The following is a 26,716-nucleotide window of genomic DNA, read 5'->3' on the forward strand; positions in this document are numbered from 1 at the left end:
AATTATCATTTACCCTTGAAGTTCTTAGGCAAAGTATGGTGTTAGTTAAGCAAATGAATCCCCAATATCAAGTAACCGGAGTTTAGTGAAAACGTGTTAATCAACTTAAAGAATTAACGGTAGTATGAATAGAATTTATTACAAATTGAGTCGTGGTATTATGTAACCACCTTGTTTAACAATTAAATTATATTGGTCCCGTTGAATCTTTTCCCGCTTTCGAACTTATACTACGAACCCAAGCTGGTGCAATGATATTATAAGGTATGTAACGTATTGTTAGGATTAGGTGCGAACCAATGTTTGCGACAAAATATTTGGGATTAAACCCCTGTACAATGAGAATTAGTGGAGTAATAGGAATATGGACAATATTGCTCCCATTTAATACGGAGTAGTGATATTTTGACTTAGTAAATAACCAATAATTACAAACTTTTGGTTACAGTTATTAGGTTGAATTTAGTTTTCATTAACATTATGCAAGGCATATATTAATCCATTCATGACAAGGGTCACAATACAGTATATGTTTTCTAAATGGTTTTGTCCAAAACATTGAAATGTATTACTATTCATCTGGCCTCATATCCCTTATTTTTTAAGATTATGCATTATTTTAACGTGAAAAACGTTGCACAGTTAAATGGAATGTAAAAGGCCCATGGATTTGCCACAAATAATTTCTCCACATTTACCTTTCTACGTCCACTTGTACTAAGTCTGTTCTGTTTGTCCCACTACCTAGTTCTTCTTGGTTTCCCCCTTTATGGCAACAATCAATTTTTACCCACTTAATAAAAGCCTTACAATGACGGCTACGAATTGACATATTTCTACAAACTGATAAAACCTGAAAATTGGGTCTCCCATTAAATACTACATTCTTCTTATTTCTTTTTTGGGTTGAAAGATACAGGTAAAAATTCGTTTGTACCCTTTGTTCACTTAAGTTATAATTAATATGCTTATATTTTCGTTACAACAATGGCAACTTTTTTTGTATAATGGGTAAAGACTAGTACTCATCTCATATGGAATGAACATGTTTGTAGTGGATTAATCACTCATCAGCCTGTACAGTACCATAACTGAAGGTTCTTTCCTAATAAAATTTTTATAGTGGTTATGTAATCTAAAATGATTTACCATTCTGTACCATAGCTAATGACATTTACTTCGGTTAATTTACTTTGCCTGTTGTTTAAGGGAGGGAGTACATTGGAGTTAACCAAAATTTGAATAAACCAATTGCGTTATGGTATAAATTCTGCTATATGGGTTTTAAATTTTTTTTGTAGGCTACTCATTACAGCTAGTACAGCGGCGCATTTATAATGGAGTGTAGAAATTGACTCAAATAAATGAGGCAGCTTTTCAGAAATATTTTGTACAAAACCATTACTCAATGGAAAAGACAAATATTCAATGAGGGATGGCAAAAGATCTTCCAACAATCAATGCATTTAAACTCCTTGTTTCCCTATGGAATGAAATTAGAAATAAATCTTTCTATTCAAAGTACATCCGTGTAATTACTTAACGCTTACAGATCCCTTAGATGAATATTGTTGAAATTTTAGATACGAGTAATGATGGTTGAGCGATTTTTTCTTAATTTTACGAAAATTTAGCATCATTGAGTTGAGATACTCTAAGCAATGCCACCTTTAAATAGAGGACTCATAATGGCGATTACATGGAACTATTTTTGGAGCTATATTTGAGTGTCCGAAAAAGTGGAAAAGAGTTATCCTTTACTATATATAAAAACACAATTAACACAAACGACTAATTAATCCATAAATTGAGCGTTTTAGTAACTTACAAGGACATTCTACACTATTCATAAATATTTGATTCAGTAATCACGTTTACCATAGTTGGGCCACTTTATAAATATTTATTTAAAATGACATTAATGTCATTAAGAAGGAAAGTAAATACTGTTTACAATGCTTTGATAGGATATCTATTTTAGTTATAACCCAAAAGTAAGTGTAGTTTAGTTTTCTACTTGATTCTATACAACTTTTTGGTGATATTAGAAAAATATTGATATCTAATATAACAATATTTGACCTATTTTATGTTAGAATGTTACTTGAGGTTATCAAAGTTGAGGTCCTATTTGAATTGGACTTACTTATATACTTGGCTTGTGAGATGAGAGTATTATATTACATGTGATTAGCATAATTAACGGAATACTTTTTTAGATTGTAACGGAAAAAAATTTTAGAGTTTAACTTTTATAAATGGAAATATCTGAGAGAGTTAAACTTTTAACATATTAAATTCTAAAACTTACCAAATAAGTTCAAATTTGTATTGTATAACCTTTTAAATGGAATATGTTGTAAGATGATGTAGTCTTTTAGGAAGTGAGATATTTCAGTATATTTTATACGGTGTTCGACGGGTCATGTCCCAAAAAAGGGACATTTTTTTCATCTTTGGTATTGTACGAATAGGCTTGGAAAAGGGGAAATTTTTAGGGACGATTAATATTACGTTACATGACCGACACATGATTAGGTCCCTGGATAATGAAGACCACTCTTAATTGCCAAGCAAGGTTAATAAGCTAAATAGTAAGGATTATAAAATCTTTTTTTTACACCAATTATTCGTATCCGGAAATATCTCAATAGATAGAAATGGTTTTTATTATTATTTCTCACATGAAGTTCAAACGAATTAGAAATCAAATTCTACTAATTCATAGTTGACTATAAAATTGTAATTTCTGACAACCCATAATTTTCCAACCGTCCCTAACAATTTTATGGTACTATCCAATCAAGATGACTTCACCCCACGAATTTGTTACGCATTTCATTCTTTTGTAATTGGGTAATGCAAAATAAAAATTTCCTAATATCTAATTGGAACCGAAATAAAGTAGGAGTATCCCATATTAGTTACCTTTCTATATTAAGGGTATCGTGAAGCAGGTTATGGTCATGTATAGTACTGTGATATTGTAGTGTTATTCACCCACTGTTAATATAGAATTAAGTTTTTCACTTGTACTTTTCGAATTATATCTTCCATAATACACTTATTCCAGCCACAACATTATTAATATTGTTCGACTAATGCGTAAATGTAAATAAGTTATTAAAGAGTAAAAAAATTATTTACAATATTACACATAATTCATGGTGTGGACAGAGATAAACTTGACTACACATAGGGCTAACAATTTGGGTAGGACACTCTATCTGTTACATACCCACGCTCAAAGTTGTTGCAAAATGTCCTATGAAGTCAGAACCTAAGAACAAGTGGGAGACTTTTATAATTGACTTTGGTTCGACTAATACCCCACTGAAATAAAATCAGGTTGGAGTCCCACAAAACACCCTTATATTACTGAATTATATCTGAATAACTTGGACTAGATGGTTCCACTTATGCCTATGAATTCATAAAAGATCTTTCGGGAAATTTGGCGCTTTACATAACTTACCATAGGTCTCTTACTTGCTTTGTTTGCAATTGTTACTTCAGTACACCACATCATGCAATTGCTAAATTGGTTCTGAACGGGTGAATACTGGTCGTTACAAATCAAAGTCATCCATTTACATCTAGTCCTATGTTGAATTTTATTAATTTATTTGAGAAATCATATTCAATTGGGTGTAAGGTTTGATCTATTTTTTTATCAATAAAACATATTTTATAATTATTTAAATAAATTCTCGTAACTAATCTGGATATGATTAATGTTCATTATTTCATTTACTTGATTAATCACATTGACGATGACAGAAATTCAGTTAAATAAAGCAATAACTTAAATCAAAATTTTTCCAAATTATAATAGACTTCCCCTCAACCTATCATGTATTACACATAATACATACCGTTGAAATTAACAACCAAATATGGTTTAACTTTTACTGTTGATAAGAAAATACATTTTTAAACCAATATGTCGAGTTCATTATCGGGTTTTTGCTTATATTCATAGCCGATAGTTCATTATGTTAGGTCATAACTGTTTTTGTTTATCTATATATTGCTTATATGTTGAATAAATATTTTGTTGTGATCATTATTTTTTTTCCGTTATTAACTACTATTTTTTTTCGTACTTTTAGTGTGCCATGGAACATCCATGCAAATTTATTTTAATTTCCAAATAGTAGTTATTTATTTTAAAGGGTCATTGATTTAACGAATTAATAATCAAACCATGAGATTTATTTTAATAAGCATTAGCACAATTATTTTGTCATCTGTTGTCTCACTCATTCCTATCCTCTACGATACAATATTAGTGTTTTAATAGGTCTATTAATGTTATAATGACTTCATGAACCAAATGCTTGTGAATGATTTTAGAACATTACTGTACTGGATTTTAACTTCATATTTGATTTAAAACTCTACTTAATTTTTATCCGACAATTTTTTTTCCAAGTACCGTCAAGAAGCTGTTGTCACAACCTAGATTATCAAGTAGGTTCGGATTTGTTATACAAATGAATAACAAATCTTCGACTTCACAACAAAATACCGAAAAGCTGATCAAAGCATGTTACCTACTAACCAATGTCGATATGCTTTATATTCATGCTTAAATAATAGTACATGTTTGCGTATACGTTTGCCAACTATATCTCAAGTTTGATTATAGGGGTTAAGTGATTTTATTGAAGTATTGTGAAAATTAATCAAAAATTCCATATTGCATGACTAAAGTGTGGTGGAGACGTAATTTGCTTAGCCCTTATTACCATAGGTGGGTGTAAGTCATGTGAGAATACATTTAATGTTAAGGAAAAAGAGACCTTTCTTTATTCAAACAACAAAATCAAGGTTACATAACAAACTTCACTTGCCATACACAGAAGTTAATTTAAAACCGCTGTTAAAGAACGGAAACAAACATCAAGTCCTAAACTGGGAAAACTAATTTCAATAAAGACAACAACAACAACCATGAATTCTTCAGCTCCATAACCAACCAAAAGTGGGTCATTCTCTTACACCCTTGGCTTTCATACCTCGAACAGCTTACGCCTTGCTTCGGGATGTCCCTGGAAACAACAAATTAGTGAGCATAACAACATCTATAAATATAATTAAAACATTTACTATTGACTTTTAAATTAATCGGTAGTCTAATTTATTCAACACCTTAAAAAACATATCACCCTTGATAAAATGTGAGTGTATACGCTGCTCCTCCACGAATAGCATATGTTCTTTCCACATTACCACAATCCCACCACAAATTCCTTCATCTGGGTGACTGAAGTAAAACTTGTACTCGCCGGGTAACTCGGATATAAGCTGTGTGGTTGTTCCTAAGTTGTGCCTAGTTTCAAGTAGGACAACAATACCAGGATGGTGTTTCTCATAGATCCGAGCAAAGTTGTGAATAAGGGATGGCCTAGCAATACCTCTCACATTCCAACATACAAGATTTGTGTCGATGGGTATAGGTACACATGGGGGGTTGACAAGGTATTTAGCTCTCTCACCCTTATAAGGGGTAAGATGGACTTTGTGATAGCCGGGTACAAATTGGGCATCCGTGTCAAAAGACACAACTGCATGAAGGATGTGTGGGTAAGGGGGACTAGGTTTAGTTCCCAAACAGGATCATCAACGTTTATGTATGGCTTGGGGTCAAGTAAATGCAAAGCTGGCCTCAAGCAAGTCGGTGCGAACGAGTCAAAAAAAGTCCCAAGGCACCACCTCAAAAAAATGTGGAACTCACACTTGAAAGGGTAAATGTCAAAAACGTGTGGAAGATGAGAAGGTTTTGGTTCTCCTTCGGTATCAACTTCTTTCATAACTAGGGAACTAATTTGACCAAGACTAGGGCTGGCAGGGTTTAGGATAAGAAACGCTAGGGTTTCAAGAGTTAATGAAATTAGAGAGCCAGTTATTTGGTCTTTGAAAAAAATACTCAAACCGGGTAAAATCAATCTCAGGAAGGAGACCTGAAGGAGGAGTGAAAAAAAGGAGTGCCAAACTACCAGCTTGGGTTCTTGCACGATGAGCCATGAAGGTTGAGCTCAACTAAAAAGGGAAAGTGAAAAGAATAGAAGAAGGTTTAGAGTAGGTATGAAGCACAAGTGTGAATGATTGATAAAGTGTCAACATGCATGGCAATTTATAGAATAGTGCAACTATAATTAATTAATAAGTTATATTTAAAATATCTCATGGCAGCCAACGATTTCTCCTTCGGTAAAACTGCCAGTTTTTATTTATACTACCGAATAAATTGAGTTGATGTGTATTAAAAGGAAATATATAGCCATATAGCAGGGGGAGTACGTACGCTTTTCCACAAATATGCAAAATAGATCGTACTTGGATTCCTGACTGAATAATGATAAGTTAATATTATAAGAACAAACCGAAATGTTAAGACCACACATATACACACCCCGCAGCAAAAGTTAAGGTATATTATTACACATGTTAATTGTATATATGGACCTGGTTAGTAGGAAGTAGTATAATTTAACTTCTCCCATGTTGATATTAGAACATCTCCCATGGTGATAATCATTTTCGAGATTTGAAATTCATAATACTTAATCATTTTTACCAACAATGCTTGTCAACTCTAACTTCATAAGGTTTTATATGTGTTTTTTCTCACTTTTCCATTTTAAATCTAAACAAATTTTATAACATATTTCGATAACAAAATATGTAATAGATTAAAAACTACAAAAAAAATTATTCAATTCCGTGAAAACAATCTATGTTTCAATCACTGAACACTCAGAATTAAAAAATTTCCCAATTAACTTATCACTTCATTCTCGCATTTGGATATGGTCTTGTTAATTTAATAGGGTTTAACTGTTATTTTTCCCAAAAACACTTAAAATATGATTACCCTCGTAACCAATTCTAATTTCTTGTGAATGTCCCACAAAGGTGTTTTTTCTTGATGTGGGAATTTACCTCGCATAGGAAATTTTATTTGATGGGAAGTTCTTTCCTTAATGATATTCCTAACTATTTCTTAAATGTGTTTGGTTGGCAACAAGGAAAATTATAATTCCCATGAATTTTGGTTTGTCTAGGGGGGGCTAGGAAATTTACTTCCCCTGTTGTTTGGGAAGTTGAAATTGACCTAAATTCCAGGTTCCCCCATTTTTGCTTTCTTATGTCATACGAACAACTCCTCATTTTCTCAATTCATATGATTTTTTAATTCCCCCATTTTAGAATGTCAACCAAACAAGGCCAAAGTGTAAGTAGTTACTTTGACCTACTTATTCCAATATACTCAACCATGGATCATAAAATCAATTACTATTAGGGTATATCCCTTTGCTCATAATGAACGTAGTTTTACAATAACTGCCCCCCTCCCCCAAACCATTTTTTTGGAGTTAATTATTTTATATAACCACTTTTAACTGTTTGAAGATTTGTAATAGCTAATTATTAATAAATCACACAACATTACTGTACTGGTTGCCACTAACATTGGTGCAACCAATTAAAGGTTAGATGGGATCACAACACCATTAACACTATGGGGGTTTTTACATGGACGCAACTCAAGTGAACTGAACTTACCTGAACACTTATGGAACTTAATGGAGTTCAACTAAACTACACTTAAGTGAAGTCAACTTAACTTAGCTGAACTAAACTGCACGGAACTTAACTGAGCCTCAACTGAATTTTTTATGAGATAAGGAACTTAGGACCTAACCTGCCACTACATATAACTTTTCTGAACTTATTTCAATTTCGGAGAACTTAATTAAGTTGAGCAAAAATGAACTAAACTAAACTCAACTAACCTGAACTTAAATAAACTCCCCTTAACTTAACTAACCTAAACTACATTTTTTATATGATAAGGATATTATGACCTAAACTTAACATAACTGAACTGATTTTGTAAACTGAACTAAACTGAAATGAACTAACATTAACTTAACTAAACTCAATTCAACAGAGCAGAACAAAACTAAACTCACTGATGTGAACATAACAGAACAGTCCCTAACGCACTATCGTGTACAATTTTTCCATAACCGGAATCTTAACAAACACCACAGACTATGCAAATTAAGTTAGATTATATACGAATCCCTCTAATTATATCTAGGATTCATTATTTGAGATTATATTAATATATATTTTGAGATTTAATTCTAAATTGCTCTAAATTTTTACAACCTTGCCCCTCTTAACAATCGCTCATTCCACTGACCATGATGGGAACTACCAATTCTTACTACGTAGTCTCAAGTTAATCAATAACAATTACTTAGGATTCAGTCATTATTTTTTATGACGTAATAACTTCTTTTTGATCCGTGTCCAACTTATATATAACTCACTCTATTCCGGTTACTACAATCTATTCTACTATTTCAAATTATTAAGCTTATTGCTACATAATTAATTTTCACAAATTAGGAATACAGTTCGACAATTTTTTTTTAAATAATTTTTTTTAGTCCATCCCACATAGGAGATATTTGCAATACACTCACTTATTTTACAACATGTATTAGTACGTCTGGGCCATCGAACTGGATCACCCCGTATGGGCCCGGCTTAACCTCTTCATTTATGAAATTTTCCAACCTTATTTTGGACCTGCATTCAGTGTATCCACAAAATGAATCAACACAGTCTGCCCCCACCCACTATCTCTTTAAATTAACTTTTGCTGGCCCAACTCTTTACGATTTTATTATTTGCTTGGCCCATAAAATATTCCAACAGGTCCGTTCTAGTTAAACCAAGGCTAATAAGTCATATAACCTCATAATCCATAACAACTTTATTCAATGCTTTGGTATACTCGTAATTCAATTACAAAACATCCAGAGGGGAAAATAAAACTAAATCTCATGTTACAGTTTAATTACATTCTAAGAATTCAACTTCGTAACCGTAGAATTCCAACATCAGACGGATTTTCTTAAACATCTCAACAACTTTCAATTTAAAGCCACTTAAGGATCAGCCGAAAAAAAGCCATATGAATCCTTTACAAAACAGCGAGGGAACCACCTAATCCGACATTATACGGTCACTCAATCAACCTCGGATTTAAAACTAAGGCCGAATAAAACTCAATGGATACACCTACAACACAAACGTACACAACTGTAACCAACTCTCTACATTCCAATGGCCATCTACAACACAAACTCACTCTAATATCACACACGTAACCGGCCATTGTGGGTCAGATTCTTTCTTTCCAAGGAACCTATCCCGTCAAGCCAAACCCTTCCGCTTCCGACGTGCAAATCCAATGGAATTTTGCCTTCTATCCCTGTTACTGTGCTCCAGAATTGACACATCCTGCACAACAATTCATAGATCAATATAAACTACCGACTAAGCTACTATCAAACCATTTCCCATTCCTCTACAAATCCACTTACTTTGTACAGTTCGGTACCCGGCGGCCCTTCAGTGTCCCGAGCATGCCTTGAATGTTGTTCTCCATAAGCAACATCAACAACCTATTACAGGGGCACCAATGTATATTATAGTTATTTTTCAAAATAATTACTCCTCTAAAATCATTGCCATACAACCATCTAAATGACAACTTACCCCCAACTTGCCATAATCACCGCAACCAAACTTGTCTTCCTTAGACGCCTCTGAAATTAATTTCATGCTCCAAACCTTTACTCTAGGGTACACATCCCACTGCACGGGCTCCCTATCAAGCCGATCCAGATAGTAAATCTGCATAACATTTATGACATTATACGTTAGTATCCGCATTGGTAGCATTATACTCCTTGATCATCACACCCTCTCAACTTCTTACCACAGCAAAAAAGGCACATCCTCCACATCCATTTGCATATCCTGTGGCATAAAACCTCCGGGCAAAATTAGCAACACTCTCCATTAGTTTGTTCAGTACTAACTCACACCAATCATAAACCCGCACAGTCCATCACACAACTCAGCGCTGGTAACAAATCCGCAGCCAATCTCGGTGATTGAGTAGGACACAACACCATATGCAGGGCTACTATAAGAAACATGGACTTGAAATCTTCTTCCTCCTCGTCCCCAAACTCACTTTCTAACCTCTCAAGCATTTCTGAAGTTACCGGAATACCAACATAGGTATAAACCCTTCCAGAAGTTCTACAACATTTTGTCACCCACGTACGACCATATTTGAACAATATTTTTTCAACTTTAGACCTCAGTTCGGGACTCATACATTTGTTAGTTGGTACAGCCCGTGATCCTTTCGGTAGTCCAAATATCCACTTCACTTGGTTCTTTGAGAACCAAAAAACCCGACCATCCGGACACACAAAACTTTTATTAATTGGGTCAATCCTTGTCATTAACCAGTACGCTAGCTGCCTAGGTAAGTGCATGTCCGATACTAAATGTAGAAGTCCTCCAAATCCCATTTCCATGACCCACCTCTTCCGTCTTTCATCAAATTTTTGGCATATACGCCCAAACGTTTCAATTCTACAACTCATATTGGGGGGCTGAAATTTTTAAAAACAAAACTTTTAAGGATATTTACCAATTGAACACACGTATATCTAGATTCAAATACATTCCAAATTCAAACAAATTATCAATAACTCACCCGGCCACACCTAATTCCTTGTTGTCTAAGTACTTCACCCCTAGCCTTCACCAAACCTCCTTCGCTGATACTATCATCCTAAAAACAATTTACACATTTATAAGATTTTCCCCTTTTCAGTAAAATTCCTTATTACACCTTCCTACCAAATTAACATTTCGAAATTATCCCACAAAACTCATCACTTTATTCTGCCATATTTACACTGTTAACATTAGTATTTAGCAACCACATAAACAAAAACCACTCTAATGCAGATCATCAACATTTACAATTTAAATATAACCATAAATTACCTTGAACAACTCAGTTTGTAATGATATCAGCGTACGCCTACTCCGTCCCTTTCCCCCCTACACAGTTACTTAATTTTGTTCACTCATTTCATAATTGCAAAATCTGAATACAATGGCCAAACAAACACCCGAGTACTTACCTCAGAACTCCCAGTATTGAGCACCCCTTGCATTACATCCCCGTCCTGCAATTATTGTTATTCCACACATCACCATTATCGTTACCATTGCCTAAATCACATTTCAATTTTTCAAAGTTATTAGTTCAATTGTTTCACAAAACTAAACGACATCACGAGCGAATTTATATTCCAACCAAAACCATCGATACAATCCAAATAACTTACCTGGAACGTAGATGATTTGCAATTGAACCAGCTCCTCCTGCAATGGATAACGACTACCAATTCCTCTTCTATATTTTCACCTTCATATCGTGCCGAGATTCTTCTACAAATAACAAATCTGGTTTTCGGGGGCGACTTCAAAAGATAATACTTCAACTACCTACCCGAACGTTGTTTATACATCCGTCTTTTTTCCAATAACGTCTACAATCTGTGTCATTGTATTTACTTAACACCGTTTCATTATTACGTAGATTCCAAAAATCCAACTTGGCAAATATGCTTTATCATCCACATGAAAATGTCCATAAAACCCCCACTAAAATGATATATTATATGCATTTTAAATTTAAGGCCATGTGAATTTACCGATATACCCCTGGGCTGAGACCGACTCCAATTGTCATTAGTTCGGAGAATGATTGTGAATGATCAGAATTCCAAATTTCAACATGCACTCCAAATCCATCTCTTCTCTATCTCCTCTAAATTCCCCTCCAAAATCAAAACCCACCAAAACCATTCCCAATCACACACTTTCTTGTAAACCCACTGATCCATTTTCCTCACCTTCAAAAAACTCCAATGTTGAGATAAGGGTGTGCACAAACAGGACTTGCAGAAGGCAAGGGTCTTTGCAAATTCTTGAAACCGTTTTGGGAATTTCACCTGCCCATGTTTCTGTAACTTCCTGTGGTTGTCTCGGCCGCTGCGGTAATGGTCCTAACCTTGTTGTATTGTCTCCTGCAGCCATGATTAGCCATTGTGGGACAGCGGCTCGTGCCGCTGAGCTCATGGTTGAGGTCTGTGGTGGAGGGGGTGATGATTTTGATCTTGGTAAGAGGAGCTTGGATGCTCTGGCTTTTAGGAAGAGGGGTGAGGTTGAGTTTGAGAAGCAAAACTATTCTGAAGCTGAAAGTTTATTCTCTCAGGTACTAATTAATTCTTCTAATTAATAGTTATAAACAATAATTATGTTAATGAAATTTATTTGTGTTGTGCATTTTGTGTTACATTGAATGTTATTGTTGAAGTTGGGTGGATTGGAATATTTTAGATGGTGTTTTTTTTCAATAACTTTTTAAAAATTGATCTTAATGGGTTATTGTTAAATTTATACAGTGGTTCATGTGTTATTGAATAACAGATAACTAGATTGTGTTTGGATTGATTTGACAGGGTTTTCTTGCAAAAATTTGTATGTTAATATTAGAAAAATTAGCTTTTTGGATTGATTTGACAGATAACTAGCACCTAGCTTGATAGTCTAATTTTTTATGTTAATAGTATAAAAATTAGCTTTTTGCAAAAATTAGGATTTAGATGATGTTTGATATAGTCGTATAGTGTATGAAACAAATGAAGAGATGTAGATTTGAAAATGAGGTGAGCAAATGAGAGAAAAGTGAGGTTATCCTCATCAAAATGTAGCGTAGCACAAGTGTGCCATGTAATTACAAAAAAGATCAATCACCGAGAAGCTCACACTGGTAAAATTTATGTTGTTCAAGCCAAATATAATGCCCAAAAGGCTAATCAAAGCCTTCATATTAATCATTCTACAACCAAACTCAACAATTCTCGTAATGCATTTATTTTAAATAAGAGTAAAATCACAAAGTACTAATTTAAGACAAACTATCGACTAAATATGCACAAACAATACCAACAACAGACTCTTAGCAAGCTAATATTTCTGCATACCCCAAAGTTTTGCATACATTTACAGCCTGAAAGATGACTAAATTAAGAAAAACCGTGTGGGTTGCCTGGGAGCAGTTGTATTGTTCCAAAAAGGTAGGAGGTATGGGAATGAGAGTCTTAAAATTTTTCTATAAAGCTATGCTTGCTAAGCAAGCTTGGCACATCTTAAGCAACTCCCAATCTTTGATGGTTAAAACTTTGAAACAAAAGTATTTTCCTAATTCTGAATTCATGGATTCAAAGATTATCTCTGGTGATAGCTATACTTGGAGATCCATCCTCTGTGCCTGTGATCTTCTTAGGAAAGGTGCTGTTAAGGTGGTTGGTGCTTGGCACTTGGCAGTGGTCACTTGACTGATTTATGGCAGGATCCTTGGGTTCTCTCTCTTCCTGATTTTTGTGTTTTCTCTAAATACCCGCATAAATGTGTTGGGGACCTGAATGGGGAATTGGATATACTAACTTGCTCAATCACCTTTTCACCCCCCTGGGAAGTTGAGTCAATTTCTAGTATTCTATTGCCCACTTTGCTGCTGGTGATAAGTGGATGTGGTCATATTAAAAAAAAAGGGATCTTCACAGTTCGTAGTGCCGATTATGTTGAACTTCATACTAGGAAGAACTTGTGTGCTTCCTCTTCGAACGAAGTCGGGAATGTATGCCAAAGGACAATGAAGTCTGAAATGTATCCCAAAGGATAATGAAGTCTGCAATTTCCTGTGGAGTGTTAAAATTCCCCCGAAAATCAAGCATTTTGGGTGGAGAGTACTCCATAGTATTGCTGTCAGAAGAAACCTGAAGTTTAGGGGCATTTGTGAAGATGATATGTGTCAGTTGTGTGGTGATGAGCCTGAATCAAGCATTCATGTGCTCTCTCTCTCTGCCTTGCTGCTAGGCAAATCTGGAATTTTTCTCCTCTCAGGCTGGATACTACTTTATGCAATGAATCCTCATTCTTCTTGTAGTGTTCTCACCTCATGAAAATCTATAAAAATAGCTCCTGGTGGGATATATTTTGGTGTCTGTTGTGGGTTATTTGGCTGAAAAGAAATGCAGGGATGTTTGAGAAGCAGAATGCGCTTGTTAAGGATGTGATTAATGAAACTCTGAACATGGTTGGGAAATTTGAAAAGGCTAATGAGGCTCTCCCCTCTGAAATTAATACGGCCGAGAGTGTTGCTTCTACTTGGCGCCCTCCTGTTCCTGGTGTTTATAAGATTATTTTAGATGCTTCTTGTTTTCAGGTTCAATCTATTGGCCTTGGTGGAGTTTTACGCGAAAATATTAGAGATATTATGGCTGCTAATTGCTGCATTGTGTGAAGCTGGTTGTTTATGGTGTTGGTGTGGCTGAAGCCTTTGCTGCTAGACACTCCTCGTCCATCGCATTTGATGCTGGCCTTCGAAATATGGCTCTTGAAACTAATAATAGTAAATTGTTCCATTACTTGAAGCAACAGAGAAGGAAGTCTCTAGTTTTGTTCTGATTGTTAGTGATATACTCCATCTTGGATGTTGTCGCTCACAAATTAGCACACGCGAGTAGAGAGTTTATTGAGATGCGTGTTTGGATTGAGGATGCTCCTCCATGTATTCTTGCTGCTGTTTTGCTAGATACATTTGAGTATTTGACTCGGTACATTAGCTAAAAGTCAGGGATATACTTTGACTATCAACCAAATGAGTAAATCAAGGGATTATACAAACTATTATCAGTATATAATGATAATATCCTTTACACCCCTTAAGCTAGAGATTGACACCAGCTTGGTGTCCATGAAGGGAAGAGGGGGACGGTAAATGGTGGCTAATGCCCTTCTTGACCAGGTGAATTGATGAAATTATAATTAGGATCAACATCACCTAGTTCACCGGATGTTTACACAGGAAGGCAAGTTATAGTCCAGGGCGGTCAGTATTGGCTATAATTGGGCACACCCTGAGCACCCCAAACACCGTCGTATTCGAGTAGAAACCCGTAATGACCCCTATGCATATCTTGTTACCATTCTGAAAAATGTTGAGTCAAGTCAATATAGTTACCCTTGGGAAGTAATCTTTTATAGTTTCGTCTTTTCCTAATATCATATTATCAAACTCAAGCTAAATTGATGTAATTTGACAACCTTCATTTTCTTGATTCTTTTAATTTTATTTTTCGAGGACCGCATGCTTGTTTTTCTTGAGGTAGCATTCATTATTCAAGAAAATACCGAGGAATTACCGAGTTTGTGGTAGCTAGATGATTTCCTGCTATTGCTACTTTTTTAGCCAATTAATTGCTCCTTTACTTCATAAATTCGCATATACCAAGGCACCAAAAACAACTCTCTTGAATGTTCTAATACTCATAATTGTAATAATTAAATTGTGAGAGATCATGTTAGTGTGTGCTTGAAAATGCCATTTTGTTCATTATTTTGTTATTTTTTGAAAAATAAAATTCAATTTTGTTTGTATGAAACATATCAAACATTGCGGGAATCGTGCTAGAACCTTCTTGGTTGTTGTTGCTTTTGATATCACTATTAGCATTGTGCATTTGTGCTATTGGGGCATGAATAATGTGTTACAAATATATTGAACATGTGAGTATATGAGTTTTATAAAATGGTTTTGTATTTTTATCTTATGCTTCCTCCATTTCCAAATTAGTTGACATGATTCTTTCATCACATTAGTCAATGCATTAATTCAACCGTATATCTCTATTTATCAATATGAACATGATAAAAAGTTGATTTATTTAGAACTAAACATTGTGAAGAATTTAAGAAGGTCCCACATGATTATATATAATCACAAAATCTAGACAAAGTAGAGTTTGTAAATAGTATCAAAGTCAAAACTGTCAACAATTTTGGAACGGAGGAAGAATTTTTATAATGCTTATATAACAATTTTAATTAAGCACCGTAAACAATTTACTTAAACTTGGAAGATTAATTCAACAAATTTAATAGTAATATAGTATAACTAAAAATAACCTTTTAATTTCTAGAGATTGGGTTTCTCATGTGTTTTCAACAATTAATTATCGAAGCTAAGAAATATGTTGCTAAGAGACAACAGTATTTCTTTATCTCTTACGGTAATGCGGTGAGCATAAGATTGGAAGCCCAAATTTAGGTTTTTTCAAGCATACATTATTTATTGGGACTGCAACTATTTCCTGTGACTTGCAAAAAATAAACATTCTCTAAATGAAGAAAAAAAAAATTCTACTGAGGTTAGATGTTAGAGAGTTCAGGCAATAGTGTGTCACTCGATTTTCCATCTTCAAGCATAATCAATGTTACTCTTTGAGATCTTAGTATGAACTTATAGTTTGAACCGTAGAAGTGCTAACACTAATTTGTTTGCTATTTCAGGCTATAGAAGCTAAACCAATAGGAGGCATTCATATTACGTACAAGGGCAGGTTTGTAAATTTGCATGTCTTATTCCATGTGCTGAAAATAGTGGCACTTGTTTCAATACTTGAAATTTAAACCCTCTAACAAAAAAGTTTTAAGGAGTGAATTATGTTTTACATGACTTGTGAGTTAGGTAGCTGGCAGCTTCACTGTTCTGTGTTTGTTTGATATTTTTGTTCATTAGGATGTTTCTTACTATTTATTGCATGTGACTTCTACCATAGAATGAAGCATTCACCATTCCATTTAGAAGTTGTCTTCATTGAATAAGTGAGCATCTTATCTCCAATTCAGGTCTGCTGTAAGGTTGGCATCAGGCAACTTAAGTGGGGCTCTTGAAGATGTTAGAGAAGCTCTTGTATATGCCCCATTGTATGCTGAGGTGGGTGGTGACATCTGGTTTTCACTGTAAGGAGCTTCATGGGAATTCGTGATTTTTAACGCACTTTTGACTGAAAGTAATTCGGGGTGATGTCAAAGTTTAGTGTAGTTATCTATATTGGTGAAGCTTGCATCCTTCTCGAAATCTGGATCCTTCTCAAAATCTCAGATGGTAACTTTGCTTCTATGGAAGATGTGCCACTGACATTCTGTTGAAAATTTAGAGAATAACTATTGCTTATGGTTTATGCTTGATATTATTATTACTTTTGAAATGTTGGTGTAGGGTAAAAGGTAATTTACATGTTTTTGAGCATTGTGCAAGTCACATGGTCAACCGTGCATCATGATTTTAAAATTTGTAGAGATGAACAAGTGAGTAGAAAGAAACACAAGGGCCATCCCAGTCCTAGTGCAGGGTGCTACTGGACATGAGTGGGTGCATTATATTGTCAATGCGTAAATCATATGGTTAACTGTGCATATCGTTATTTTCATAGTGGGTTGTGTGTTACTATGAGATGAGGGCATGAGGCTTATGACATACTTCATAGTGGATATGCTAGCTGATTTCAAGTCTAATTTCTATTTTCCCTAGGATGGTCATAGGGTTCTTAAGTCATATTCATATTCAGATTGAGATACTTGTAAAAGAATGATCCCTTTACTCTTTTAAATTGAAGTGAAATGTTACTTACATTTCAGTGTGCATAATTTGAAATGTGTATTCTAAAAAGCTCTTTTGGCACTAAATATAGATGAAGTCCGCATCATACGCATATTTCCCTTTATGCTTTCATTGGCCTGGTGAAGTAGTCACATTTTTTTAATGTTGTGTCAACACTATGTCTTATTCAGTGAAGACATACACTTGTAAAGCATGGGTTTTTGTAAGCTTGTGCTAGAAGGGGTAGTCTCACAACTTAAGTCAGAGCCAATGCCAATGATTATAATATGGAAGTCAGTGCAATCATACATCTATTTGTTATAGTATTGTGTTGGAGGTATCTGATAGTTTTCAAAATCATAGGCTTATATTTGCCAAGGCGATATTTTCATAGCTATGGATCGACTAGAAGATGCCGAGGAGTCGTATGCCATAGCTTTGAACTGTGATCCTTCTCTCCGTCGTTCAAAAGCTTTTAAGGTAAGTTCTTAGAATTAATATGTATTATAGTCATAGTTTTTTTTATGTGTTTGCAGCTAGTACTGCATTTGAAAAGTAGGCTATGATCTAGCACTACTATGGAATTTATGATGTGGAAAGTTCACATCACCCCTTGATTTATTATGTTTAAGCAAAGGGATGGACTCAACTTTTAGAAAACCTATAAAAGATATGCAGAAAAAATCCATAATGTAATGTATGCTGGAGATAGGTAATTTGTTGATGCTGCTATATGTTGTAACATGGTGTGAATACATCCCTTCTTCCAGCCTTCCATGATATTAAAACATTGACCTTGCCTCCCGAACCTCTAAAAGTTTTTTACGGATTAGCTTTCTGATGCATATTATTTACTGTTTTTAAAGTGTCATGAGCTGCAATTATTTGATGCAGGCTCGACTTCAGATGCTTCAAGAGAAAATGACTTCTGTAGCCATGCCTTGACTAGCCAAGAATTTTGCTGCAGTGACTGAAGATGGATATTTTCTTTCTTTCAGGTTTGGTTCTTAATATAATCTCAATGGATATTGATGCTGTAAAGTATTCGCTGCATATATGTCTTCCCCCTACAAATTAGATGAGGAGTTGGCTATTCTATTTTGTATGATAATCTTCTTTAGTGTCACTTGAAATTGTGCTTTCATAATCATCTTATTTTCCCAATATATTAATATTTAAATGCTTTATACATCTGTAGTTTGATTTTTTCAAGTGTTCATGGCTTGGTTGCATTCATCACATTGTTGTTTAGATCCTAGCAAGACATTTGTTTTGTCGTGAATATCACTTGTAAAGCCTTAGTTGTAGTTGTCTCACTTGTCTGCTTCCTGCCATTTTTTGGGCATCGTGTTTCTGATTGTAAGGTTTTTGTTTGTATTCGTTTCCTGGGATTTCCACCAAAAGTTCTATCAAGTTTGTCTATTGTAAAGTAATTTCTTAAAAACAACCCTGTGTCTTGCTGCTGCCACCACCTGTCTCTCCTTCTCTCTGCTTTTGTACTTTTGGCATTGTATAGTCAAGGTGTCTCCAAAATTATGCACAACATTTCTGAACAATTTATGTACTTAACATAAACAGCGATTATTGACACTAAGTTTGATCACTTCTACTTAAAAATTCCCCCTGAGCACATTAAGAAATTATTATTTAAGTGCAATCTTGTGAAAATTCTTTATGCATAATACCATTATATCATGCTTATGAATCAGTGTATGATTTTGTCAATTTAACAATCTGAATTGGCATATTTTGACTGGAAGAAACGCTGACTGAGGTATAGCTTCCGTATGCATATCAATGAAGCTGAACTTCTGAAATACCTATAAATTATCTGGGTATGAACTCATTGACTTGCTAGGTCTTAGTATGATTTTTTTTATTTAATCTAACTACCGCATAAACAAGCTACTGTAGATAACCTGGCATCTTATCATCTTATGTCCATTTTCACTTTTACAGAGTAGTCATCTGTAATGAAGCATGTGATAGTGTAGCATGTGCTAATCCAAGCAGCTCAATCAAGGACTCAAGCTGCACAGCTAGCAGATGCAACCGATCCGAGCTACTGGTTTACTCTAAGCTCCTATTGGCTTTTATTAAATCACACTGCTCAACTGATTATAGTTAGTTATTATGACTTATGATAAGACAAGGACCAAGTTGTGTAACTACTTATCAGAAAAAGTCTTTTAAGAGATTATTACCTCTTTCATTCCAGGTGTATAAATAATGATCATACTTGCTGTATGCCTGCATTCATAATTCTCATGCTTAATAAATGAGCTTAATTTCTCTCTGCAGATCTGTTATATTTAACAGAAATTATAACCATGGGTTGTATTTATCTTTCATAAATGTCATATTGTAGAAAAAAAATCAGAAGTATGAGGCTATCAATGATAATCGAAAAAAAGAGTTGGCCTCCAATGAAAAAAGTCAATATTTTAGAGCTATCAATGAGAAAATTCCTAAAAATCTGATATATTAAAGAACCGAGTTGGTTTAGTTTAGGTTGTTTACCACTTGAGTCTGTTAAGTTCAAATATTTCAAGTTGAAACTGGTTTTAGATCATTTTGGGTATCGGTTAATTTTGGTTCAAGTCGTCATTTTGGATATCTGATAACTTTTGTAAAGTTCAATTTGGATATCGCTTCAATTGACTTGGGTTAGGATCAAGTCTGATCACTTCGGTTATCGGGTAATTTTTTAGTCGAGTAAAAGCAAGTCGGTTCACTTTGAGTATTGGGTTAGATTTCAAAAGCAGGGCAACGCCATTTAGGGTCGGTTAAGCTTTTTATTCGAGTCACTTCGGTTATCGAGCGAATTTGGGTCAGTTTTGTCAAATTTATGCAAATAACCACACCCAATTACATGACTTGACACACTCAATATTTTAATTCTTTTTATTATAACGTTGAAAATTTTACACTAATTTCACAATATCTTTTAGCCGTCTTTTGTACTTTGTTAGATAATTTGACTTGATATATATATATTCAAACTATTATATTTCTACAATCTTTATTAAAATATATATTTAAAGATATTAGCAGTATGCCAGTATGAGAAGTGCATGAATAAGCATGAAGATTAAGGTTGCAATTAAAAAAAAAAAAGGTATGATAAAAAATTAAAAATTATAGTAATTACACAAAATTGTTGCAGTTATTTTTACAAAATACCTGATACTAGGTACTTAAATCATCTTACTCACAAAATGATACAAAGTAACATCAAAATCTCATACCAGCATACAATCATAATTCAGATTTGAAAGGTTAAAAACTCATGGTGTTTCTAGTAGCCTAACTAGCTTAATTAGTGTTTTCGAGAACGAAAATATCCTTAATCAACGCCCAATAGATCTAGATGGATGTGGTTTGCAAAGAAATAACAAATCAGAATTCTTAACCTTCTCCCAAAACTTTGAGATTCTGACCCCTTTCTTATATATGTTTCTTTCTTTGTCCTCTTGAAAGCAAGCTTCTGTGCTAACAGCCTCTACATCTTTGGTTTTCAGCACCTCGCCCATACTTGTGTTACCAGTTTCTTTGCACGACGAGCATTGTGTCTTCTCTTGCTTCACCAACTGCTGATAATACTCTCGATTTCTCCTCTCTAATCCGTAAATCTTCCCTTGAAGCTCCTCAATTTTACGGCTAAGCATGCAGACTCGATGATCCTCCCTCATCTTTAATACACACCTAGCTAATTCTCCTGCCTTCCTCTTCATGAACATGGACTCCGATGCTAGTCCTTTGTTCTCGTCGATTAGAGCACCCACTTTGTACCTCAGTCCTGCATTTTCGTTCAGGAGAATTAGCCTCTCAGATTCCAGCACCTCTAGTAGACTCCTCTGTAGCTCTACCTTCCTCGATGAATCATTGGCTAGCCTTTTGGTTATCACAAGCTCATCAACCATAAAATCATATTCCACATTCTTGATGACCAACTCTGCTATGATATCGTCACTAAGATTGTTATACTGTGAACTCGCTGTAACTGATGTTACAGATGGTAATTGGTAGGACAGTGAGCTTTCGGCATCTGATTGACAGGCTTCTTCACTGTGATTGTCATGGAAAGATGAAACGACTGATACATTATCGGAGGTGGAAAACGCCCTGTGGTGATAAATAGAGGGATGAGCTTGATTATGATGCTTGTGTAGAGATTGACAGTAACGTTCAGCCAACGAAAGGTAGGCGTTGTAGAGGTCTAAGAGGAGAGATAACAGCTGGGGGCGTTGCTGGTAATAAGCCTCTGCTCTTTGCGCGAAGGTGTCTGCTCGGCCTTCATCATTGTCATTACTAGAGCTATGCACTAAAATGCTTATCTTCTGGTCTAAATCTGTAATATATGCAACAACATAATTACAAAATGCATTCACTTCCATGACACATTACTTCATGTGTAGAATTGAAGTATAAAACTGCAGACTATAATATACATAACATTCAAATTTCAATAGGTACAAATATTTTTTAAGAACATTTAGTTTAGGAATTTACCATTTCAGTTAGCTAAATCAAATATATACGAGTAACAATGTTAGGAAATCTACATAAACTAGCACGTTATTAAGAACGCATTTCAGAATTCATCTATGCTATCTTAAAAATTTTAATGCGTACATGACTATTAGTTTCAGATCAAGGGAGCAAAAATTGTTTACAATTATGGCACATTATTAGTAGGTAACGATGTAAGCCAAGAAACATCAGTAGGGTTATAGCTGCATAGCGCCCACGGCCTCACCTCACCAAGGCAGATAAAAACTTGAGAAAGACTAGATCTCTAAATTTAAGGAGCACTAAGTGAATTAAGTATTCCTGGTTTGAAATTTTTAAAGGGTTTTTCTAAGCTATACCTCTAAGGTATTCGAGTTTCTAAGGTGTACCCATTCTTTTTCAAGTTTCTAAGTATGTTTAATACGGAGTAATTCTAACAAGCCACCTCTAAAAACAAAAGAAAGAAACAAAACACAACTAAATTACTTTTTAAAAGAAACAAAAAAAATCTGATAAATGTAGAAAGTATACCCAAAAAATTGATGTGTTAAATATAAATAAAGCAAATGTTTGAAAATGATGTTTTCTGTTTGAAACTCTTTGAACACAAAAACAAAAACCCAAAAAAAAAAGGTTGATCTTGCAGGTTACTTTTCCCACCATTGGAAGTCACACTGCAAGAAAAACAGGTTTGAAAATTAAAATTGAAAATAGGAAAGTAAAATCCAGAAAGCTTGTCTGACAAAGGAATCCTTTTAATGAGCAAAAATACAAGAAGCAAAAAGAATAGAGACCTCTTATTCCATACACAATTTGCTGACCTGCATTGGGTTTCATATAATGACAATAAAACTTGGGTTTAATCATAGCTCTGAATCAAGTGGGATACAACAAACTCCCTCCCTCCCACTAAAATGGCTTAAAGTACTCGTAAAGTCGTAAGCAATATACTCGTACGTGTTTTACTCTCACATACACTACTATAATTCCTGAGTTCTATGACTTTATTTATTTTTTAAATCAAATTTACCCAACCAAAACTGTAATAAGCGAGAATAGAGTAACAATTATGGGACAATTTTAGTGGTACAAAGAGGGTAGTAGATAACTTTATAGTATTAAAGTTCTAGTATAAGAGATTACTTATTTGAATTAAAATGACAAGTCAAAACCAAAATTGAAATTTGAAAGGAAAGGTAATACAAGTATACGAGTACTAAGGTAGGTAAACTTTTATTTGATACATTTGAAAACTTTAGTACATTCACAAAATTGAAGGCAATAACTGTTAGATGAGTAATTATAGAGTAATAGTGTAATACGAGTAGTAATTGATTGGAAAAAAATAAAAATAAAAATATCAATATGGGCCATATGATATGATATAGCCTTAACCCAATGACCATTGTCTAATTTAAGAACCTTCCAACTACACTAACAAATATAGTTAGTAATACATGTAAACCCCAATAATTTAAGAGTATGCTATGCCATGCCTTACCAGCAAGGGTGGTCAGTAGCCACGCCGGCCTTGTACAACACGATGGCTGTCGTAACTCCATCTGAATTGTTGCACCTCCACTTCCATCGACTGTTTTCCACCGCTTCATCATCGTCTTCTTCGTAACTCCGACTTCCATCACCACCAAAATTGCTAATGTAAAAGACTAATTGGTCAATATACCATTACTTACATATCTATCGGCTATCACTTAAGTCTCTTAGGAGACATCTCATAAAATTGAAACATATCTTATTGCTCAAACATTCAAACATCATATGTTCAAATATGTTCAAAATACGAGTAATTTGGTAACATTTACGGAGTAAATAAAAAATACTAGAACCAACCACATATTTTAACATTTGTTACCTTTTAAGTCTTTAACAACTTTTTTCAATTCCTAGTAAATTGAACTATATCATGTCACATAAACATCATACCGTACGATAAGAACCAACCAGAAGACCACAAAATCTTTCGTTGAAAAATCAAAGCAAACAAATTAAAAATAAATAAAAACATTAAATATACTGACTGTAGTAAGGGATAAATTAATGATGTGTAGGTAAGAGAAAGAACACGAAATTAAACAACAGATCTCGAGGAAACATATACCAAAGTACATTTTCCACTTTTATCATGAAACTCAGAAGTACTCGCACTATTCCTGCTCATATCCCCATTTTCCTTCCAAAACACAATTACTCCGTATAAGGTGATTTGCAGCACTAGTATTCTTTAATTTTGTCATTATTGTTAATTAAAATGACTAATAATAAAGAGAAAGTCGTAAATGTAGCTGTTGATTACAAGCAAATTACACTATCAACGTGACAATTAAATATTACCATTACAATATGGGTAAATTCAAGTTTCTCTCTGAGATGAATCTGTGAATATATTTTCTCTCACAATCTAATCATTTTATTTTATTTTTTAAATGATAAAAGTTAAATAATAGAGAGGCGATAAATTCATCCATAAAGTTGTGAGAGGAGATAAACTAGAATTGTTAATCCCTGAGATTAACTGGGGCTCCCTCCAATACAAGAGGCATCTCAAATAAATTGTGCCTTTAAATGAGTGAAAATTCTACTACTAGTCTACTAACAATCCAAATAGCCAATGAAAACAGTAAATTACTCCGTAGTTCTTCTCCTTAATTTTGATAGTCATGTTTATAATTTGTACTACGAAATATCAACATGACAATTAAATTCGAACAAGTCACAAATGGAGGTTTTTTTTTTTTTTTTTTTTAATATATGAATAAAATCCGAACAGAGTCACATTGGAGTGTCATAATTAGAAAATAGCAGTGAAGTTATACTTAATTTATCAAAAAAAAAAAAAATTTAAAAAGGGTAGAATTCAGAAATGTGCATAATATTAAAAAGAGAGAAGCTAGAATAAGTACTTACAAGAGGTCCTTGCCCTTAATTAGCTTAGCTTGGTAGTAGAATAGCAAACGAAAATTAGAGTGGAAGAGAAAAGGAGCGGAGAGAAAATTTGGAAAATTGAAATTGAGAAAATGGAGCTATGAAGTTATTGTAATTTTGAGTTTATTTTAAAAAAAAAGAAAAGAAAAAGTGTAGTCGCAATCAAAAACATGGTAGTTGAGTTCTAAAAGACAATGTACAGAAATAGAGAGTACTCCGTAGTGAGTGACTGGGATTGAGAGTGATAGGATTAGGAGGGAACTCTAATGTAAGACTTATACTTGGACAACACGCCATTTTTAGACTTATACCGTATTCAGTACTCACCAACACAATAAAATGACCAAATCAAACTCTAAATTTTTTATAATGAATTTTTTACCGAGTAATTATAATTGGTTTGATTTAGTTTTTTTTTTTTTAGTTCTTTTATTCCACCCGAATCATCTTTTGGGCTAATATGGATTCTGTTCGGGGTCTTTTCCCTTCGGAGAGTTACAGCTCAAGACTGGATTCACAAGGTCGCCTGTACCTATAAAACAAACGGATCGCCAGATAGTCGGTGGTCCGCCTCCGAAGATTAAGTTAGTATAGGGTTCGGAGTAAAACGTGCGGAAATTGAGGTATTTGCTCGGATTCCAAGCTCAGGTGCTGTATGTTCCTTGGGAACGACAGCTCGGTATTAATTACAGTAATTAATGCTAAAATTGTTCGATCCTCCCCATAAATGAGGGAGTTGTCCCTATTTATAGGGTCTTTTGGGGAAGTGTGCCCTCCCTAGGGTTTGATGACCTAGGGATTAGGGCACGCCGCAAAACGATGCCTCAAAGTTTGGGCCTTTGAAGGCCGCCATTTCAGAAGCAATATCTGAGTGACACGTGTTGCTCATCCTAAGAGGCCATTTGGGCGTCTCATAGGGCGACATGTGTCGCTCTCTTATTGGTCTACTTAGACCATCAAATACCCCAAATCAAGGGTGGTATCTGCCTGACACGTGTCACCATCTGGAAGGTTCAAGGTGGCGCCCCTTCCAGTGACACGTGTCAGACTCCGATTGGGCCACTTGGTCGGGTATAAAATACCCAAATCACTTGCCCCTCACAGGGGCCACGTGCGTGGCACATGACGCCTATGACAGGTGTCGGCCTCTGATTGGCCGAATTGTTACTTTTTAGTGTTGAGGAATCTAGGGTTTTAACCTCAGGTTTTCACCCCCTCTATAAATAGGAGGTTGACTTCTCCTTGGATTTACAGTTGCGTAAATCTTTAAGAGAATCTTGAATCTTCTGACTTTCAAAGATTTTGACTTTCCAGAGCATCCGACAGTCGGCCCCCTTAGTTCGCCTGCTCAACAGACGCCCAAAACCGACGACTCTCGTTACCTCCTTCTAAGGTAACCGCCTGATCTCTTTTTTACTTATTTCTTTGCATTTTTTCTTTATCAAAAATGTTTTCCCAAACGCACCCGACACGACCTAGGTTAGCAATCAGCCGATCACCGGGGACGGCTGAATCTAGAACTAGGAGTGTCGAATGCTCGTTCGAGAACTTTCCTTTAAGTACATCTCCAAATCCGACACTGTCTATGCCTCTGCAGGACACGATGGCCAGAACAAAGCAAACAACAAGGAGGTATAGGGCGGATGGTTCTTGGTACTATTCACACAATGAGACTGTCATTTCTAACGGCTCCATTAGGGTGCCTGTCTCTGAAATAAGTAGAGATCTACCTAGCACCGTCAGCACTCCAAATGACTCATTTTTGGAGGAGTGCGACGAGGAATTTGAGAACCCCGGGCCAAGTGGATCGGTGCCGGATGACGAGCTGGGGGAGGACACTGCTGGTAC

General features: G+C 34.9%; 3 protein-coding genes across 7 annotated transcripts; 1 reads left to right on the plus strand and 2 right to left on the minus strand.

Annotated features, from left to right (window-relative positions):
* Positions 1-8,784: 8,784 nt before the first annotated feature.
* LOC110713148 lies at positions 8,785-11,550 on the minus strand. Of its 3 annotated transcripts, XR_002509782.1 has the most exons (7): positions 11,247-11,550; positions 11,040-11,130; positions 10,900-10,956; positions 10,604-10,681; positions 9,586-10,499; positions 9,411-9,491; positions 8,785-9,327 (listed from the first exon to the last, which is right to left on the minus strand). XR_002509782.1 is itself a non-coding variant. In XM_021891622.1 (5 exons), the coding sequence occupies exons 2-5, from the start codon at positions 9,890-9,892 to the stop codon at positions 9,241-9,243; spliced, it is 390 nt and encodes a 129-aa protein (XP_021747314.1). In that variant the 5' UTR covers positions 9,893-11,130; positions 11,247-11,514; the 3' UTR covers positions 8,785-9,240. The 3 variants fall into 3 exon arrangements, 1 of the variants encoding a protein (XP_021747314.1); XR_002509783.1 differs by having other exon boundaries at positions 9,586-9,723; positions 9,809-10,956; positions 11,247-11,548; XM_021891622.1 differs by having other exon boundaries at positions 9,586-9,723; positions 9,809-11,130; positions 11,247-11,514.
* A 73-nt stretch (positions 11,551-11,623) lies between these two features.
* Positions 11,624-19,713, plus strand: LOC110713147. 3 transcript variants are annotated; one of them, XM_021891619.1, is made up of 7 exons: positions 11,627-12,178; positions 16,321-16,370; positions 16,660-16,747; positions 17,777-17,893; positions 18,308-18,411; positions 19,174-19,248; positions 19,373-19,713. In XM_021891619.1, the coding sequence occupies exons 1-5, from the start codon at positions 11,675-11,677 to the stop codon at positions 18,356-18,358; spliced, it is 810 nt and encodes a 269-aa protein (XP_021747311.1). In that variant the 5' UTR covers positions 11,627-11,674; the 3' UTR covers positions 18,359-18,411; positions 19,174-19,248; positions 19,373-19,713. The 3 variants fall into 3 exon arrangements, with proteins under 3 accessions (XP_021747313.1, XP_021747311.1, XP_021747312.1); XM_021891620.1 differs by lacking the exon at positions 19,174-19,248; XM_021891621.1 differs by lacking the exons at positions 18,308-18,411; positions 19,174-19,248; positions 19,373-19,713 and having other exon boundaries at positions 11,624-12,178; positions 16,660-16,918; positions 17,777-17,863.
* Positions 19,714-20,462: 749 nt separating this feature from the next.
* LOC110713229 (kinase-interacting family protein-like) lies at positions 20,463-25,519 on the minus strand. The gene is made up of 3 exons (XM_021891685.1): positions 24,851-25,519; positions 23,427-23,579; positions 20,463-21,764 (listed from the first exon to the last, which is right to left on the minus strand). Exons 2-3 carry the CDS (start codon positions 23,563-23,565, stop codon positions 20,764-20,766), a joined length of 1,140 nt encoding a protein of 379 aa, XP_021747377.1. The 5' UTR covers positions 23,566-23,579; positions 24,851-25,519; the 3' UTR covers positions 20,463-20,763.
* Between the last annotated feature and the right edge of the window lie 1,197 nt (positions 25,520-26,716).

This window comes from Chenopodium quinoa, unplaced genomic scaffold, assembly GCF_001683475.1.
Source record: "Chenopodium quinoa cultivar QQ74 unplaced genomic scaffold, ASM168347v1, whole genome shotgun sequence".
Taxonomy (NCBI): Eukaryota; Viridiplantae; Streptophyta; class Magnoliopsida; order Caryophyllales; family Amaranthaceae; genus Chenopodium; species Chenopodium quinoa.